Source organism: Salvelinus sp. IW2-2015, unplaced genomic scaffold (assembly GCF_002910315.2).
Source record: "Salvelinus sp. IW2-2015 unplaced genomic scaffold, ASM291031v2 Un_scaffold1497, whole genome shotgun sequence".
Taxonomy (NCBI): domain Eukaryota; kingdom Metazoa; phylum Chordata; class Actinopteri; order Salmoniformes; family Salmonidae; genus Salvelinus; species Salvelinus sp. IW2-2015.
Window position 1 is genome coordinate 181,111 of NW_019942945.1, and position 18,791 is coordinate 199,901.

General features: G+C 47.3%; 2 protein-coding genes across 3 annotated transcripts in view; one reads left to right on the forward strand and one right to left on the reverse strand.

The window, feature by feature from the left end:
• Positions 1-12,034, forward strand: part of LOC111958344 (double C2-like domain-containing protein beta) — a 69,854-nt gene extending 57,820 nt beyond the window's left edge. Inside the window, exon 10 of the mRNA XM_024138480.2 lies at positions 2,969-12,034. Coding sequence (XP_023994248.2) covers positions 2,969-3,108 — 140 coding nt within the window. The 3' untranslated portion in view covers positions 3,109-12,034. The remainder of the gene's footprint in view (positions 1-2,968) is intronic.
• Positions 12,035-12,116: 82 nt separating this feature from the next.
• LOC112071025 (plasma protease C1 inhibitor) overlaps positions 12,117-18,791 on the reverse strand; it is a 9,390-nt gene continuing 2,715 nt past the window's right edge. The window contains exons 1-10 of one of the 2 annotated variants that reach the window (XM_024138476.2): positions 16,705-16,863; positions 16,308-16,355; positions 15,616-15,904; positions 14,871-15,191; positions 14,444-14,659; positions 14,089-14,232; positions 13,720-13,923; positions 13,413-13,552; positions 13,086-13,308; positions 12,117-12,677 (exon numbers count right to left, since the gene is read on the reverse strand). In XM_024138476.2, the coding sequence (XP_023994244.2) occupies positions 12,430-12,677; positions 13,086-13,308; positions 13,413-13,552; positions 13,720-13,923; positions 14,089-14,232; positions 14,444-14,659; positions 14,871-15,191; positions 15,616-15,904; positions 16,308-16,355 (1,833 nt within the window). In that variant the 5' untranslated portion in view covers positions 16,705-16,863 and the 3' untranslated portion in view covers positions 12,117-12,429. Of the gene's footprint in view, positions 12,678-13,085; positions 13,309-13,412; positions 13,553-13,719; positions 13,924-14,088; positions 14,233-14,443; positions 14,660-14,870; positions 15,192-15,615; positions 15,905-16,307; positions 16,356-16,704; positions 16,864-18,791 lie in introns of those variants that run through there. The other variant, XM_070439214.1, reaches the window with a different exon arrangement.

Genomic DNA, 18,791 nt, shown 5'->3' on the forward strand with positions numbered 1-18,791 from the left:
GCCCGTAATGACCTTCCAATCCCCCCTCCCCTTCCCTTCCCTGACCCCCCCCCCCCCCCCCCCCCACACACAAACAGATCGATAACATGTTCCCTGAGTCCGGAGGTGTGGTGACAAATGGCGGGCGATTGTGTGACCCGCCGGTGGACGAGAGAAAGAAGGGCGAGAGAGAAACACTGACGGATGAGATGGATGAGGGAGGACCTGGCGGGGGCGTCCCACTCCCTTTCTCTTTCCTCCTCTTCTATTCCTCCCTTCTCCTCCTTCCTCGACACCTCTGTCTTTGTGCAAAATGAGAGGCCAGTCCGCCCATCAATTGCTTCCACAAATCAGGGGGGACACTGCTACTCTCTCTCCGTCTCTCCCCTATCTCCTGCCTTCCATAATTACTCGATTTCTTTTTCATTTTTCTGTCCCTGGCTTCTCATCTTCTTCCTCCATCATTCTTCCTGCCTTTACAGAGAGTATTTGACAGCACATTTTGCTTCTTCCCTCCGCTGCTATCTGATCTTGTTTTCCTCTCGGTCACTCCCCCCTTTTCTTCTTCCCCCTCTTCCTTCCCGTCTCGTGTCTGTTCTCTCCCGTATCACTTAGTCAATCTTATTTTCCGCATGTTTGCTTAGACTGATCTAGGCTTTCGTGTATTGTTGGCTCATTAACTCATAAACGATAACCAGTCATTGGGAGAGGTTTAGCGGTAGCTTGTGTTAGAGCGATCGGCTTTTTCCTGCTCTTCTCTCTGGCCTTGCGGGTAATAACTCACCGTTTACGTCCCCAGCTTAGAAGAAGAGAAGAGAAACTGAATACCGAGAACGACAGACGAAAGAGGAAATCAGAGAGACAACGGGAGAGACTTTGTAGCGAGTGAGACACGAGAAGGGCATGCACAGCGAGGAGATTGAAGTGTTTGCGCCTGCTTAAACAGGTCCTTTACCCTGTAACACTGTCACAGTCTCTTTCTATTCTAATGAAATATGTCTTCAGAGTAACGATTACCAGCCATATTTATGTTCCAACATTGCTTTGAATACCATGTGATGCTGCCTGTAGTGATGTGTGTGGCATATATCATTGGCTGTCTGTCGTGTGTGTTTCAATATAGAGGCTGTGTGGCTAGCACTCAATTGGTGTGGATTACTTTGAATCCGTTAAATGGTTTTTTCATGTGTGTGGTTTTGTGTGTGATGTGTGCTCCGAAATAGTATAGGTATTAATTGTGATGTGTGTGATGTGATGTATGATGATGTGTGTTGTGACTGATGTTGTGTGTGCTTACGTGTGTGTGCTTGTTGTGTGTGATGTGTGTGTCGTGTGTGAAAACCGCAAGAAGTAGGGCCTGCGATAGGAAATTAACTATGGTCACTCTGTCCTGGTGTAGCCGAAAGAGAGGATTAGAACTGGGACCCCAGCGGAGGAGAGAGCGTGAGATCCGCCAACTTAGCGTGAAGAGAGGTGCAAAGGAGAGAATCGAGCGGCAACTTGAGAACCGACTATTAGGCGGCTTGACAGCAAGGGTGATAGCAACTTGTTGACTTTCGACTACTCAGGCATCCCAGGTAGTGGATAGAGAGAGCATAGAGGAACAGGGGAGAGGAATGTAAGACAAGAGAGGAGGCTTCTACTTAAGAGGCGCTTAGGAAGACGACAGGTGAAGCGTACAAGGAGTGAGACTGCAGGATGGCTAGGGCTACTAAGCAAGGGAGATCAGAGAGCAAGGGAGATATCAGATAGGGAGAGCGAGGGGCAACTTGTGGTTGGGAGAGAATGGGCAAGCGGACGAAAGCATAGTGGAGTGATGATCGAGGGCACTTGGGAGAGAAGCGGGAGCAATTGATGACGAGAGCGGGGCACTAGGGAGACGAGAGCAGTGGTTGTAGAGAGAGGCGGGGAGGGCACTAGCGGGATATGATGTAGAACAGCTGGGGGGAGCGAAGGGATAGAGAGAGCGAGGGCACTAGGGAGAGAGAGCATAGGGAGAAGATCAAGCGACGGGTGCCCAGACGCCCCGGTTGTAGTGTGTCAAGCAACGGCTGCAACACTCAGGCGACTGAGAGGAGCTTTTGTCCGTGGATCCCAGTTTAACCGGGAGAGAGAGGTACGTGAGTGGCCTAGACAAACAGGTCAGGTGTGTGTACCACTGTGTGTGTGTCTGTGTTTGTTGGTGGCAAGAATGAGAAGGGGTCATTTGGAAGGTACGTGAGACGACTATCCAAACACACTATCTGAAACTTGGGCRCTATGAGGGCCGAGGTGTGTTTGCGCACATACAATTRCACACATCCCGCTGGGCACACRCTGGTTGAATCAACGTTGTTTCCACATTATTTCAATGACATGACGTTGAACCAACGTGGAATACATGTTGAATTGACGACTGTGCCCAGTGGKATCTGTGTGTGTGTTTGTGTTACTATACTTGTGAGGACTGTGTGTTGATGTGTGTATGTCTGGTTCCGAGGGAGTGTGAGMTATGTAAGAGAACAGTCTTCCCCACGCCTCTCACTGTATCTGAGTTTAATACCAAGGCTTAGTTGGGGCCACAGATGAGCTATTGAGCGTGTTTGAGGCGTTGTGAAAGCCGTTAAATACTGTGTTGAAAACTTCACACTCCATCAACTATGCAATCACAGCCAGGAAAACCTCTATCTGTCTGATGACCCCCCCCCCTGACTCTGTCTTTCGCTCTTCATCTCTCTCTCTCGTTTCCTATCTGTCAATTTCAAGTTCTCTCTCTCCCTGTGTGTCTCCCGTGTCTCTCTGTGTGCTTCTCTGTGGGTCTGTCTGCGTGTCTGTCTGTATGTCTGTCTGTCGCTAGGTTGTTCATGTAAAATATATGTTTTTCTCGATGACTCACCTACCTGACTTAAGGTTAAATATTTCCTTTCTCTTCTCTCCTTCTTCCTCTCTCTCTCTGTCTCTCTCTCTCTCTCTGTCTGTCTCTCCCTTCCACCTTCTCCCTCTCTCACAGGCGGAGTTGAACTGGGCATAAATGCCAAGGGAGTGAGGCTGAAACATTGGTTYGAGTGTCTCAAACACATCGGCAAGAAAGTTGAGTACTGGCACACCCTCACGCAGCAAGGAGCCCCTCCGGAGGCCCCCCCGCAGTGACTGACATACACACACACTCAATTATTAAATGATCATCAATGAATGGTGAAGAAAGAAAGAAATAATAAAGTAATAAAGTAATACAGTGATAAAACATGCAATAATGATACGGATAATGATGATATAATAATAAGAATAATATTATTTATAATACAAATCATAATAGTAGGTAATTATCCCAATGTAGCTTTTTTATAAGTAAATACATTTGTGAAAATGTCCCTCGTTGAAATGTTTAATGTGAAGGTGCGAACAAATTTGACCTTAGCCCTCAATATTATGAAGTCACTTGCATTTCAGTCATTCAAATGTACACATTAATAGTGTAGAATCTCTTACCTGCACTGTAACTACAATACTGGAACATTCTGTAAGCACCTTYGCCCGACAAGGTCTTGTTACGAACGTTGTAGTCACCAGGTTGTTTCTACTAGGGATGTAGTTGRAAAWGGTGGGTAAGAGTGCTRAACGTCCGGTTGAGATGACTGGCGTCTAGCAACGCTAATGCTAACTGCTATAACAGTTCTAGGAAGTATGGGTAACTGCATACTTGGTGTGTCTCTGRAAGTGGCTGTGGCGAATAAAGTGGGTGGATCAACAGCGATGGGTGTAACATCAGCGCTCTGTTATTGGTTAGACGGTTTTGACTGAGCGGTGTTGTTTTTCGTTTCTTACCATGCAACTACCATACCGCCAGTGTTKGGACTTCAGTTTTGAAGCCAGAAGATGAGCGCAATTTGTATTTCACTGCTACAAATAGTTGTACATTTTCAGTGAATATAACTGACAACTTTGAATTTTTTATTAAAAGTACTTATGATGTTGTCACGTCTTCCGCTGAAGTCGGCTCCTCTCCTTGTTCGGGCGACGTTCGGCGGTCGACGTCACCGGCTTTCTAGCCATCGCCACTCCATTTTTCATTGTTCCTTTTTTTTCTTCTTGTTCCCTGCACACCTGGTTTACATTCCCAATCACACTGCATGTATTTATTCCTCTGTTCCCCCCATGTCTTTGTGTGAAATTGTTTTTGTTACGTGTTTCGTGGGTACGCGCCAGGCTGGGTTTTTTCCCGTTGTTCCGTGGTTTCTCCACGAAGGATGTTTATTGTAAAACATTTTGATCATTTTTGTGACGATTTCGCACCTTGCACTTGTACCTTTGGCTGGAGGTTTTTGACGCAGTGGCGTCTGTCTGTTTATTGCCGTGTGCGCCTGTTCACAACTCTCTCCTCTCGCACCTGACTTCTCCACCCGTAGCGCACACCCTGACAGAATTTCACACCACCCATGGAGTCAGCAGGAGCAGGAGTCCCGGTCAGAGGAGTCGAGGAGCGCATCCGGGAACACTCGGCAATGCTGCAACTTCTCGGTGCCACAATGGATCGTGTTGTCCAGACCATGGACCGCTGGGAGAGACAGGAAGTCTCGACCAGCGCAACCGGGGTTACCTCTACCTGTCCCTCCTGGATCCAGTCCCAGTGGGATGCGTCTCTCCCTTCCCAGGGAGTATGATGGGACGGCAGCATGGTGCCAGGGGTATTATTACAGCTGGACCTATACCTGGCCACCGTTCACGCAGCTCCCTCGGGAAGGGTGAGAGTGTCCGCCCTCGTCTCATTCATCTCTGGGAGAGCTCTGGAGTGGGCAAACGTCGTGTGGGGAGAAGGAGACCCGACATTGGACCACTTCAAGGAGTTCACCCGGGGGAACGGCTCTTCCACTTGAGCCAGGGGACGAGGAGCGCGCAGGAGTTCGCCCTGGAATTCCGGACCTTGGCCGCTGGAGCGGGATGGAACGACAGGGCCCTTATCGACCACTACCGATGCAGCCTGCGCGAGGATGTCCGAAGGGAGTTGGCCTGAAGGGATGCCACCATCACTTTTGACCAACTGGTGGATCTGTCCATCTCGTGCACCATCTGTGGCCGCAGAGGGCATACTGCCGGTCGGTGCCGGTCGGCCCCTCTGGGAGTCGAGGCAGCAGGCAGGGCACTCTGGCGTCACCCCAGGTGAGTCTGCACCACTCTCATCCAGAGTCCTCTGTTGTCCACCTGTTTGTACCTGTTTATTTTCCTGAGTTTTCCCCGCATTCCCAGCATAAGGCGCAGGTCGATTCAGGCGCGGCTGGGAATTTTATCGACAGAGCGTTCGCCCTTAGTTTAGGGATCCCCGTTATTCCTGTGGTTGGACCTTTCCTGGTACACGCTGTGGATAGTTGACCATTAGGGTCCGGACTAATCAGGGAAGCCACCATCTCCCTGGCCATGGTGACACAGGGGGGTCACAAGGATAAAATCAGTCTCTTCCTCATTGACTCTCCTGCGTTTCCCGTGGTGCTGCACTTCCCAGGAGTCACGTGTATCCCCTGTCGCAAGCGGAGACGGCGGCTATGGAGACATATGTCTCTGAATCCCTGCGTCAGGGGAACATTCAGTCCTCCACTTCGCACGCCTCCTCGAGTTTCTTTTTTGTGAAGAAAAAGGAGGGAGGTCTGCGCCCGTGCACTGACTATCGAGGTCTCAATCAAATCACGGTGAGGTACAGTTACACGCTACCTCTCATCGCCACGCCGATTGAGTCAATGCACGGGGCGCGCTTCTTCACTAAACAGGATCTCAGGAGAGCGTACAACCTGGTGTGTATCCGGGAGGGAAACAAGTGGAAGACGGCGTTTAGTACCGCCTCAGGGCATTATGAGTACCTCGTCATGCCGTACTGGTTAATGAATGCTCCATCAGTCTTCCAATCCTTTGCAGACAAGATTTTCCGGGACCTGCACGGGCAGGATGTAGTGGTGTATATCGATGACATTCTGATATTCTGCTACACGCGCCGAGCATGTGTCCTTGGTGCGCAGGGTACTTAGACGACTGTTGGAGCATGACCTGTACGTCAAGGCTGAGAAATGCCTGTTCTTCCAGCAGGCCGTCTCCTTCCTAGGGTATCGCATTTCCACAACAGGGGTGGAGATGGAGAGTGACCACATTGCAGCCGTGCGTAATTGGCCGACTCCCACCACGGTAAAGGAGGTGCAGCGATTTTTAGGGTTTGCCCATTACTACCGGAGATTTATCCGGGGTTTTGGCCAGCTGGCGGCTCCCAGTACCTCACTGCTGAAGGGGGGTCCTTTAAGTCTGCAGTGGTCGGTTGAGGCGGACAGGGCTTTTGGGCACCTAAGAGCTCTGTTTACCTTGGCTCCCATGCTGGCCCATCCGGATCCCTCTTTGGCGTTCATAGTGAAGGTGGACGTGTCCGAGGCTGGGATAGGAGCCGTGCTCTCTCAGCGCTCGGGTACACCACCGAAGTTCCGCCCCTGTGCTTTCTTCTCGAAGAAGCTCAGCGCGGCGGAGCGGAACTATGATGTGGGGGACCGGGAGCTGTTGGCTGTGGTTAAGGCTTTGAAGGCGTGGAGACATTGGCTTGAGGGGGCTAAACACCCTTTTCTCATCTGGACTGACCACCGCAACCTGGAGTACATCCGGGCATCGAGGAGACTGAATCCTCGTCAGGCAAGGTGGGCCATGTTCTTTACCCGTTTTGTGTTCACCCTGTCCCTACAGACCAGGTTCCCAGAATACGAAGGCAGACACACTCTCCCGGCTGTATGACACAGAGGAGCGGCCCATGGATCAGACTCCCATACTCCCGGCCTCCTGCCTGGTAGCGCCGGTCGTGTGGGAGCTGGACGCGGACATTGAGCAGGCATTGCGTACAGAGCCCGCTCCCCTCCAGTGTCCCGTCGGGCGTCTGTACGTTCCGTCTGCTGTCCGTGACCAGTTGATCTATTGGGCCCACACGTCACCCTCCTCTGGTCATCCGGGGATTGGTCGGACGGTGCGCTGTCTGACTGGGAAGTATTGGTGGCCCACCTTGGCTAAGGACGTGAGGGTTTATGTTTCCTCCTGCTCGGTGTGCGCCCAGTGCAAGGCTCCTAGGCACCTGCCCAGAGGAAAGTTACAACCCTTACCCATTCCACAACGGCTGTGGTCGCACCTGTCAGTAGATTTCCTGACCGATCTTCCTCCCTCACAGGGTAACACCGCGATCCTGGTTGTTGTGGACCATTTTTCTAAGTCCTGTCATCTCCTCCCGTTGCCTGGTCTCTCTATGGTCCTACAGACTGTGGAGGCCTTGTTCACTCATGTCTTCTGGCACTACGGGGTGTCTGATCGGGGTCCCCAGTTCACGTCGAGGGTCTGGAAGGCATTCATGGAACGTCTGGGGGTCTCGGTCAGCCTTCCCTCAGGTTTTCACCCCAAGAGTAATGGGCAGGTGGAGAGAGTAAACCAGGATGTGGGTAGGTTTCTGAGGTCTTATTGCCAGGACCGGCCGGGGGAGTGGGCAGTGTTTGTGCCCTGGGCAGAGATGGCCCAGAACTCGCTCCGCCACTCCTCCACTAACCTCACCCCCTTCCAGTGTGTATTGGGGTATCAGCCGGTTCTGGCTCCTTGGCATCAGAGTCAGACCGAGGCTCCTGCGGTGGACGACTGGTTCCGGCACGAGGAGGAAACATGGGACGCCGCCCATGTCCACCTTCAGCGCGCCGTGCTGCACCAGAAAGTGGGCACAGACCGTCACCGCAGTGGGTCTGGCTCTTGACCCAAAACCTGCCCCTCCCCCTGCCCTGCCGGAAGCTGGGCCCGCGGTTTGTGGGGCCATTCAATGTCCTGAGGAGAGTGAACGATGTGTGTTACAGGTTACAGCTTCTCCCCGATTACCGTATTAACCCCTCGTTCCATGTGTCTCTCCTCAGGCCAGTGGTGGTTGGTCCGCTCCAGGAATCTGAGGTGCGGGAGGTTCCTCCGCCCCCTCTGGACATCGAGGGGCCCCGGTGTACTCCGTTCGTTCCATCCTGGATTCGAGGCGTCGGGCTGGGGGCCTTCAGTACTTCGTGGAGTGGGAGGGGTATGGTCCGGAGGAGTGGTGCTGGGTTCCGGTGGCGGATGTGTTGGACCCTGAACTGCTGCGGAAGTTCCACCGTCGCCGGCCGGATCGCCCTGCGCCTCGCTCTCCGGGTCGTCCCAGAGGCCGGTGTCGGCGCGCAGCTGGAGCCGCGTGTCAAGGGGGGTTACTGTCACGACTTCTGCCGAAGTTGGCTCCTCTCCTTGTTCGGGCGGCGTTCGGCGGTCGACGTCACCGGCTTTCTAGCCATCGCCGCTCCATTTTTCATTGTTCCATTTGTTTTGTCTTGTTCCCTGCACACCTGGTTTACATTCCCAATCACACTGCATGCATGTATTTATTCCTCTGTTCCCCCCCATGTCTTTGTGTGAAATTGGTTTTTGTTACATGTTTCGTGGGTACGTGCCAGGCTGGGTTTCTTCCCGTTTTTCCGTAGTTTCTCCACGAAGGATGTTTATTGTAAAACATTTTGATCATTTTTGTGACGATTTCGCGCCTTGCCGTACCTTTGGCTGGAGGTTTTTGACGCAGTGGCGTCTGTCTGTTTATTGCCTCTGCCGAAATAAAGTGTGCGCCTGTTCACAACTCTCTGCTCTCCTGCACCTGACTTCTCCACTCGTAACGCACACCCTGACAGATGGGTGTACTGTTGCTTGAATGTGTTGTATGTGTGTGCTTACCTTGACTGTCACCCTGATGTTGGCTACACTAGGTAGCTACTTCCCACGCCGTTGCGGGAGAAAAGTGCTTAGCAAGCGGAAGCTAAGGACCCGGTGTTGTTGCCGTTCATGCCCTTGAGCAGGTTGTATCAAGGTGACATCTAGATAGCTGTGTAGGCTACTATCCCACTTGAAATAAAATAATGGGAGGGCAAAAAATTGCCACATTAGCTACTGCTGGTGACACAGCTGATACGGCTGCCCAGTGGGAAGCACCTCAGGTTGGCAGACACCTCGATACAACAACAGTACATTAGTCATTCGCACTGGCTTATACACTCCTCGTGCATCCCAGTCAGCCACGCAAAACGATCTTTGGCTCCAACAAATCTGCCCAATTTGCTGATTCGCTTTCCATATACCCACTTGTGCTGATCAACCCACTTCTTTCGCCACGTCCACTTTCAGACACACTCCGCATATGCAGTTACCCATGACTCAGTTCGAGCATTAACTACGCTAACAATACAAACAGCGCTAACAATGCTAACAGCGCTAACAGTACTAACAGTGCTAACAATGGTAACAGTGCTAACAATGCTAACACTACTAACAGTGCTAGCGCTAAATTAGCGTAATAGGTGTGAAAACAGTATTCACCAAGGTGCGTTAACAGCGTTAGCATGTGTTTACCCTCCTCTGCATCCCTGATTTACTATACAAAGTACCCAAATGACAAGTTGGGTAAGTCACCTGCTACAGATTTTTATTATTATTATGGTGGTTGTCGCTCTGATGCAAACTGGCACACCATGACGTTAAAGCACAAAAGGATCCAGCTGACGGTACTGTCTCTGTGTACTTGTCCGATGTCTGTACGTGATGACAGTGGGTGTCTGTATCTCCCMTKATCCTCCTGTGTGTATGTGTCTTTGTGTGTGAGCGAGTGTTTGTGTGTGCATACATTTTGCATACAAATATGTGTGTGCACGTGTGTTTTTGTGTGTATGCGMGCKTGTGTGTTTGTCTGTAAGCGTGTCTGCAAATGTCTCCATCCATGACCCCCAAAGCATGTAGCAGTGAGGAAAGACAGAAAAAAAGAGACAAGACTCACTCCTACAGTATGAGACTCACTCCTATGTTCCCTGGATGTCCCCCTGGTCTAACAAACGGATGTCCTGTCACATGTGCAACAGTATGGCTGGCAGTCCAGTGAGTCACTTTTCCTTGGTTACAGTCACACAAGATAACCATCAGTCTGGATTATTCTCTGAACCCTGCTCTGTGCCCTTTGACCTTTGACTTTGAGTGACTTGAAAGCTACACAGAGAGATTTCTGCATCACAGTCTCAAACACACTATAGCCCCCTACTCTAAAGAGGGGTTATCATTGGTTATCAAATACCAACTACTGGGTGTGCAGGCTTTTGCTCCAGCTCCAGCCTAATGCAGTCTGGACGACAATAAGTGTCATCGGGTGTGTTCGTGCTGGAACAAAGGTGTGCACATCCCAGTAGCTCTCGAGTTTCCTCCTTCTTTTCGGCGCCCTTACACTAAGATTTTATTTATAAATGCCAGGATTTTTTCAATTTCGGTGAGTCTCTTATGACATTCAAATGTTCCATCGTGGAGATAAAAAAACTATTAGTGTGAGAAATATGGCAAAAACTCCACCTGTAGCCAAAGGAATAGGTTGATTTGAGATTTTATCAATGTGCTCATCTATTCATGTCTAAGAGGAGCATATCAAGAAGTGTCTAGGTRTTTGTTTAGGGAACTATGCGAGAGAGRCTACCCAGGCTRTTTTTATGAGAGAGGACYGCCCATAGAGCACCATGGATTSCTTCACCAGAGACAGACCTCGAGGGGTTAMCCACACTAAGGACAGAGGGCCAAACCTGTGGCCCCTGGCTACAGTTTGGACACCTTATAGTTCCAACGTTGGCCCACTAAAGCACACTATTAYCCTTTTCACACTACTGAGACAAACATAGCCAAGTCAAGCCAAGCTGTATCACACTGGCCTGGTTCCTCATCTACTGTAGTTGCTGGAATGAAAAAAGGACAATGTGAAAATAAAATATCCAGTCCAGCACAGTATGGTTTGGGTCGGCCCTGTAGTGTGAATCATCAGTCAGTCAACAGTCTCCTGGACGTTTTCTTACTTTCTAATCGTTGTCTGGGATCTGTGTTCGTAATTCTGTACTTGGACAAAGGTGTGAATGAAGGAGTCATCATGGATAGCAAAAAAACTAAGACGATTCAGCATGGCTAGGGGTCAAATATAGGGGGACTGTGACACGGATCATGGATCGTCAAAGCTTAGGGACTGAACTCTGAAAYGACGAGTGAGAAGTTCAGCTCGTCTAGTCTTTCGCAGTCACCAAGAACACACRTTGATTGACCTTGACAAAGATGGCGGTGGAGTGGAGAGGGCGGAATCTGTTCTTCTCTATGCACACCAATGACGACACAGGAAGCCTCTCCACGCGCAGCAACAACAGTGAAATGAATAATCAAACGATCAACATCTCCGATGTCACTATGTGATATGTTGTCAAAGATGCATTCATGTTTTTTTTGTATGTAATACTGCGTATGTATACAACGGGTGGGTCTAATCCTGAAAGATGATTGGTTAAAACCGCACTCCAGCCGGTGTCTATTCCAMAAGTTACTTAGTATGTATGTACYTCCCTCCCTGGGATATTCCTTATCATGGGAAGCCAGGCTTGAAGTTCTGATGTAACAACGGGAGACATTTCTTCTCTTGTCCAGGTGATCTGGTGGTTTATTTTCACTCAGATTCTCTCGATCTCTGCCTTTTATTTTGATATGTTATCGGTCAAGCGAACTTGACTTTGTTCATCATGTGACAAAAAAAGTATGCATCTTAACATTCTAATAAAGAATTGCATGTGTAAAGATTGTCATATATACGCATATGTAACTAACATTGTAACTTACATTGATCAATGCCAATTTCTTTATGGTTGATATCATTGACATKGTATCATCAATCAAATCTGTTACAGCTATCATCGCTGCTGTTTACTCGTTGGTTTGTAATTTACTGTTTGTAAGAAGAAAAAAAAGGGATAATTCAGGGTAACTTGCTCAATTTTATGCTTTACTCGGTTCTGCCGTTGCTTTAAAACCTTTAYCGTCATAGATATTGACATTGTCTTCCTTTAATGACATTAATGGAATGGGGAGACAGGGTGGAGGGGGAGGACTATTGTTACAGCATCCCTGTGTACTCACTGACATMCTGTACTGTCTATTTCTATGTGGAACATACGGTGTGATTGCCATSCTGTGGTGAATTTGTGGAACTACTTCTCAAAATAAACTGAACTCGTTTTGAGTGGCTTACTGTGTACGTTTTTGGACAGAAGAGTGATTTAAATGGCACATTTGTCCCAAAAAAGATTTCCATACCACATGTGTAGAGATGTTGTCACCTTTTATTCTTTGATAAGTCATGCATTTTGTGACAACCTATAGCAAGCCCTCGCAAGCATTTATTTTAAAACAAATTTAAATCATTCTACGAAGTTACAATGAACATGTCATTATAATGRGACTATATCGATTTATATTAAATGTTGAAACATACTGATGATTAAACGTACAGTATTGTCAAAAAGCATAATCTCAATGAAGTAATACTGCTAATATTATTGCAAATGTCCTTTCCTTTGCAAACATGGCTTTTTCTATATGCATGCTACTATCGCTCCCTCTCTCTTCCTCCTCCTCTCACGGCTCGGTCACTCGGCCCACGAACAGTGGGGCCTTGGCCTGGTCGCTCCACAGTATCATCAGGAAGGGCCTGAGGGCTGAGAAGGAAGAGAAGGAGCGGGAGAAAGAGAGGGAAGTGGCCGCACCAGCCTCCACACCTTGCTCCGTCAGGGAGAGGAAGGCCCGGTGGCGGGCGTCCGTCAGGAGCAACTCGTTGTCGGGGTAGAGGCCACACAGGTTGGCGCTGTCGAACAGCTCCGACAAACCTAARGGAAGAAAGAGGTGGGTGATTAAGAGGAGGGGGATATGGAGAAGGAGAGCCAAGAGGGCCAGAAGGAAAAAGAGAAGGATAGAGGGAGATCGAAGAAAGGAAGGGAGAGAAGTGAGAGAGGCAAATCAAGAAAAGACAGAGTTATATCATAGATTGGAATTTGTTTTGTTGGTTTAGGTTGACTTAGAACGACCTGGGGAAATCCATTCCTGCATCTGGTCKTGCACATTTTTGTAGTAGCCAAGCACAAACATCTAGTTCAACCAATCAATTGCTTGGTGATGAATTGAATCAGGTGGCTCCAACAAAAGGCACAGTCTGTAATTTCAACAGTCAGGCAGCAGGTAGGCTAAAAGACAGACAGATAGACATGACATGCATACAAACAGACAGACAGACAGACCTATCTTCCTGAGCAGGGTGTTCATCTCGGTCCGAACGTCCAGTTTGATTTTGGGCAGAGTGACCTCGGTGGCCTGGGGAGACACCTGATTCATCTGCTCCACCATCTGGCTCACTGCCTTGTCCGTCATCTTCCCCTCCACCAATTGCAGGTCAGAGAGCTTGGCAGAGGGCGGGAGCAGGATRAACAGGCTACTTTCACCAGAGAGAGGGAACATCGCCACCTATGGGTGATAGACAAGGTCAGAATGTTATGTAGATTGTGTGTGTGACTGCTTATAGTGTATCTATGCATGTAGGTGTGGGTGTGTGTAATCAAAATGGTTACCTGTGCCTTCACTGCCGGGATGTATTGCATAGCCAATTTGTATTTGGCACTGTAGAGGACAGGCACCYTCACAGTATCACCATTCAGTTTCACAAATGGAGACTTCTTGGATTTTGCATCAAATTTCATCTTCCATTGACCTAAAACAGATATGTTTTTAATCCACAAACTCCATATCCGCTAAAATAGACTATATCATATCAGATAGATAGAGCATCGGTGCTTACCAAGAGCTTACTTTGATCACACACACACCACACACACACACACACACAGACACACAGACACACACACACACAATACTGACCATTGAAATACACAGCATTGAGGAGTACCAGTTCGGTGTGGGCAGGAACAGAGTCGACCAGCTCGTTGATTTTATTATTTGTCTGCTTCGCCACCCAACTGTTGATCATTTCCACGTTTACCTCACTACTATTGGTCAATTTGACTGGATCTGCACCGTAGAACTGCATGGATTGGTTGGTAAAGGACTCACTCAACTTCATGTCTGAGGTGGGAGAGAGAGGGAATGTCCGAGAGGTGGACAGACAGACAGTGAGTTAAGGGGTGTCGGCGACTCATGATTAAATTGACAATAWAYGACGARAATTCGAAATTATAGCTGGAGAATAAGTTAGAATTATCATGAGTACTAATTGTGCTCTGGTAGTACTGGGGTTGTAATAGATCTGAGAGGCCATCTTCAGTGTGTCCTGAAGTTTCAGCTTCAGTTTCTTCATCTCGGAATGAACGCAGAAGAAGTCGTGAGACAGACAGAGAGCTGTCTCCATGTCTCTCCTTGTCTTGCCACGAGCACCTAATGAGAGAGAGAGAGAGAGAGAGAGAGAGAGAGAGAGTGTATGTATTTTACTTGGCTCCCCATGAGTCTATTATTCACACAGTAGGAGTTTATATCAAGAATGTTGCTTTATTAAAAAAAAATGAAAAAAAAAAGAGATCTAGAGTATGAGTGCACTTGGACAACCCCTCCCCATGTTCCCTTTTAAAGAAACCCCACCCTCTCTTACCTAGTAACAGGTGGGTTAACACCCCGCTGATACTGATTGGAGAGAAGAGTAGGTTTTTCATGGGCTGCGATTGGCTGAGGTGGGCATAAAGCTTCATGGAGAACTCATTGAGGGATTCYTTTAGCATGGCCTCCCACGACCTGCTGGTCTCGTCTTGACACGATTCCCAGGGGGTCATGAACCCAACGCAGGAGTAAGGAAGAACGGTGGGCGCAGCTAAAAGAAATGGCAAACTAATWTTATAATTTCAACAAATCAAGAGCGTAACAGTGTCTTGAACATTGCAGGTGAGAGTCTAACATTTGGGAATTATGGCTATTCGGGACCAATTGATGTTACATTTCTGAATTACACCAATTTAACAAACGTGTGTGYATACACAGGCAAAAGTTTGAGCGTGTAATAGAAGTAGGTTAGCTAAACGTACCTTCCACAATTAGCTCAATTGTATTAAAGTTGCTGCTGTCTCTGCCCTCCTCAGCTGTCTCACAGTAGTACATGCCGGCATCYTCCATTTTGACCCCATTAAGTGTGATTGTCATATCTTTTTCAAAGGGGCCAAAAAGCCATTCTAGTCTGTCACCATCCACCATTTCTCCAGTCTCTGCGGGATTCAGCTGCTTCCGTGTGCSGTTCATTACTTTATCATATCTGTACCAATGGATCTGGTATTTGCTGGATGGTGGGCGTTCACAAGGTAAATTCACAGTGGACCCTTCGTTTACCTTGAGAATGTAGCTGCTGGACACTGGAGGGATAGAGACCAAGATGAAAGACAGCAAAACAGTAGAGTTGATTTCTGGAGCCAACCTCAAAATGCATGCAATGTTTGCTGACCTGCAGAGTTTGCTAAATTGCACCAACAAAAAAATCGCCCCATATTTCACCAGTTTTTAACAATTACAATCTATGAATAGAGTTCTGGGGCTGTATGTTGAAATCAACTGAATGCCTTATTCGTTGTGATCTAAACCCTCTGCTCAAGTTGTCGTCCTTTTTCTCTCCTCAACATGGACTCAAAGATTCMTTCCTGGATTGAGTTTAACTTGTAACATGATTTTTTTATAAAGTTGGRTGTAAAAACCACAAGCAGAGTGTCTATTTTAAGAAAGGCCTACATCACGTCACAGGCAGTTGTGATGAAAATAGGAGGTGGCAGYATGTGTCCTTACCATCAACCTGGACTATGTGCACTTTTTGCCACTCCATATCATTCTGCTTGATCACACATTCATATTCCCCCTCGTTGGCTACACTGACRGGAGAGATTTCCAGAAAGAAGCCATCCGGGGAGAGCTTGAGTTGCTCTGAGGATTCTGGGTAGTCTGGAACCAGGGAGTCATTGTATTTCCAGGTGATCTTAGCCCCAGCAAAGCTTTGTTGTTTTTGTCCAGGGAGACATGGGAAGACCAGGGTGGAGCCAGGTACACCAAGCAGGACTCCAACGGAGGAAGAGAAAAGCTGGATCGAGAGACAGATGGACAACCAAACAAGAAGGTGGAGGCTGTAAGGTACATGAGGTGTCTCAGTGCTACATTAGCATTTGTCCTAAAAAAAAACAGATTAATATTACAATTCAAAACGGGCCAGTTTTCCCAGAACCAGATTCACGCTTACACTCCTGGGCCCRTTTTCAAAAAGTGTCTTAGAGAAGGACTGCTGATCTAGCAACAGGTCTGCCCTGTCCATATGATCATATTCATTATGATCTGAAAGCTAAAGCCGAACAGCAATCCTACTCTTTGTAAATACAGGCAACGGACCCGGGACTAAAAAGCATTTAACAGAGATTCTCCATTTAGCATGMTTTTCAGACCAAGAGTGTGTTTAATCATTCTCCAGGAAACTGTCTCTTTGTGTTTACCTCAAAGACGAGCAGGAGGGAGACACACGATATGACTGAAATCCTCATCTAGGGAAGATGAAGAAAGATAGAGGGGGAGAGAAGAGGTAGGAAGGGATAGCGTGTAGTGGGTAAAGGGGCAGTGGGAATGGAAAAAATCAATAGAACACAGAAGCAAGCTTAGTTTGGCACATATTCATGCATTCTTTCCTAATCCGGTGGGCCATTGACCCATGCCTTACTTCTCAGTGCAACAAGCAAAGTATCAGRCATATCATTTGCAGTTATAACAACATMGACAAACAATATCAGAAATATTMTTTCTAGAGTACCTAACCATGATATCCTTATGACAGTAGGCCTATCATGATTGAGTCATCGGTAGATCTTTAGAAAGGCATCTAAAAAGTGTACTCACACTGCAGGTCACTTGCAAATACTACAGCATCAGAAATTGTCTGAGGATGATATATTTTCTCTACTGGGAAAAAAAGGGTTCACGTCCTACTGCGTGTGTTCATCTACTGCTTGTATTCAGTATGTGTGTCCTTCCCTTCCCTGCTCTCTCCAAAACGAATGACTTATCTGTTTATTGTTTGATCAGTGGTCTTGTGTGTTTGCACTTTGTACGGGTTGATTTACCGAAAATCACATGGCTATTTGGCAAAAGCTCCCATACACACTGAACAAAAATATAAACGCATGTTTCACGAGCTGAAATAAAAGAAAATKAAATGTTTCATACGCAGAGGCTTATTTCTCTCAAATGTTGTGTAGAAATGTGTTTACATCCCTGTTAGTGAGCATTTCTCCTTTGCCAAGATAATCCATCCACCTGACAGGTGTGGCATATCAAGAAGCTGATTAAACAGCATGATCTTTACACAGGTGCACCTTGTGCTGGGGATAATAAAAGGACACTCTAAAATGTGCAGTTCTGTGACACAACACAATGCACAGTGTCAAGTTTTGATGTCCCCAGAGCTGTTGCCAGAATTTTTTTGCATTTCTCTTTCTTAAGCCACCTCCAATATTATTTAAAAGAATTTTGGCAGTATGTCCAACTGGCTCAACCGCAGACCACGTACAGTTAAAGTCGGAAGTTTCACATACACTTAGGTTGAGTCATTAAAAGAGTTTTTCAACCACTCCCAAAATTTCTTGTTAACAAACTATAGTTTTGTCAAGTCGGTTAGGACATCTACTTTGTGCATGACACAAGTAATTTTACCAGAAATTGATTACAGACAGATTATTTCACTTATAATTCACTGCATCACAATTCCAGTGGGTCAGAAGTGTACATACACTAAGTTGACTGTGCCTTTAAACAGCTTGGAAAATTCCAGAAAATTAGTTCATGGCTTTAGAAGCTTCTGATTGACTCAAATGTTGTCATTAGCCTATTGAGGTGTACCTGTGGATGTATTTCTAGGCCTACCTTCAAACTAAGTGCCTCTTTGCTTGACATCATGGGAAAATAAATTAGCCAAGACTTAAGACAAAAAATTGCAGACCTCCGCAAGTCTGGTTCATCTTTGGGAGCAAGCCCACATTCATCTGTAAAAACAATAGTACGCAAGTATAAACACCATGGGACCACGCAGCCATCATACCACTCTGGAAGGAGACGCGTTCTGTTCCCTAGAGATTAACGTGCTTTTGTTCGAAAGTGCAATTCAATCCCAGAACAACAGCAAAGGACCTTGTGAAGATTCTGGAGGAAACAGGTACAAAGTATCTATATCCACAGTAAAACGAGTCCTTTATCGACATAATCTGAAAGGCCGCTCAGCAAGGAAGAAGCCACTGCTCCAAAACCGCCATAAAAAGCCAGATTCCGGTTTGCTACTGCACATGGGGACAAGATCATACTTTTTGGAGAAATGTCCTCTGGTCTGATGAAACAAAAATAGAACTGTTTGGCTATAATGACCATCGTTATGTTTGGAGGAAAAGGGGGATGCTTGCAAGCCGAAGAACACCATCCCAACAGTGAAGCACGGGGTGGCAGCATCATGTTTTGGGGGTGCTTTGCTGCAGGAGGGACTGGTGCACTTCACAAAATAGATGGCATCATGAGGCAGGAAAATTATGTGGATATATTGAAGCAACATATCAAGACATCAGTCAGGAAGTTAATGCTTGGTCGCAATGGGTCTTCAAATGGACAATGACCCAAGCATACTTCAAAGTTGTGGCAAAATGGCTTAAGGACAACAAAGCCAATGTATTGGGAGTGGCCATCACAAAGCCCTGACCTCAAATCTTGTAGAAAATTTATGGGCAAAACTGAAAAAGCGTGTGCGAGCAAGGAGGCTACAAACCTGACTCGTTACACCAGCTCTGTCAGGAGGAATGGGACAAAATTACCCAACTTATTGTGGGACGCTTGTGGAAGGCAACCCAAAACGTTTGACCCAAGTTAAACAATTTAAAGGCCATGCTACCATACTAATTGAGTGTATGTAAACTTATGACCCACTGGGAATGTGATGAACGAAA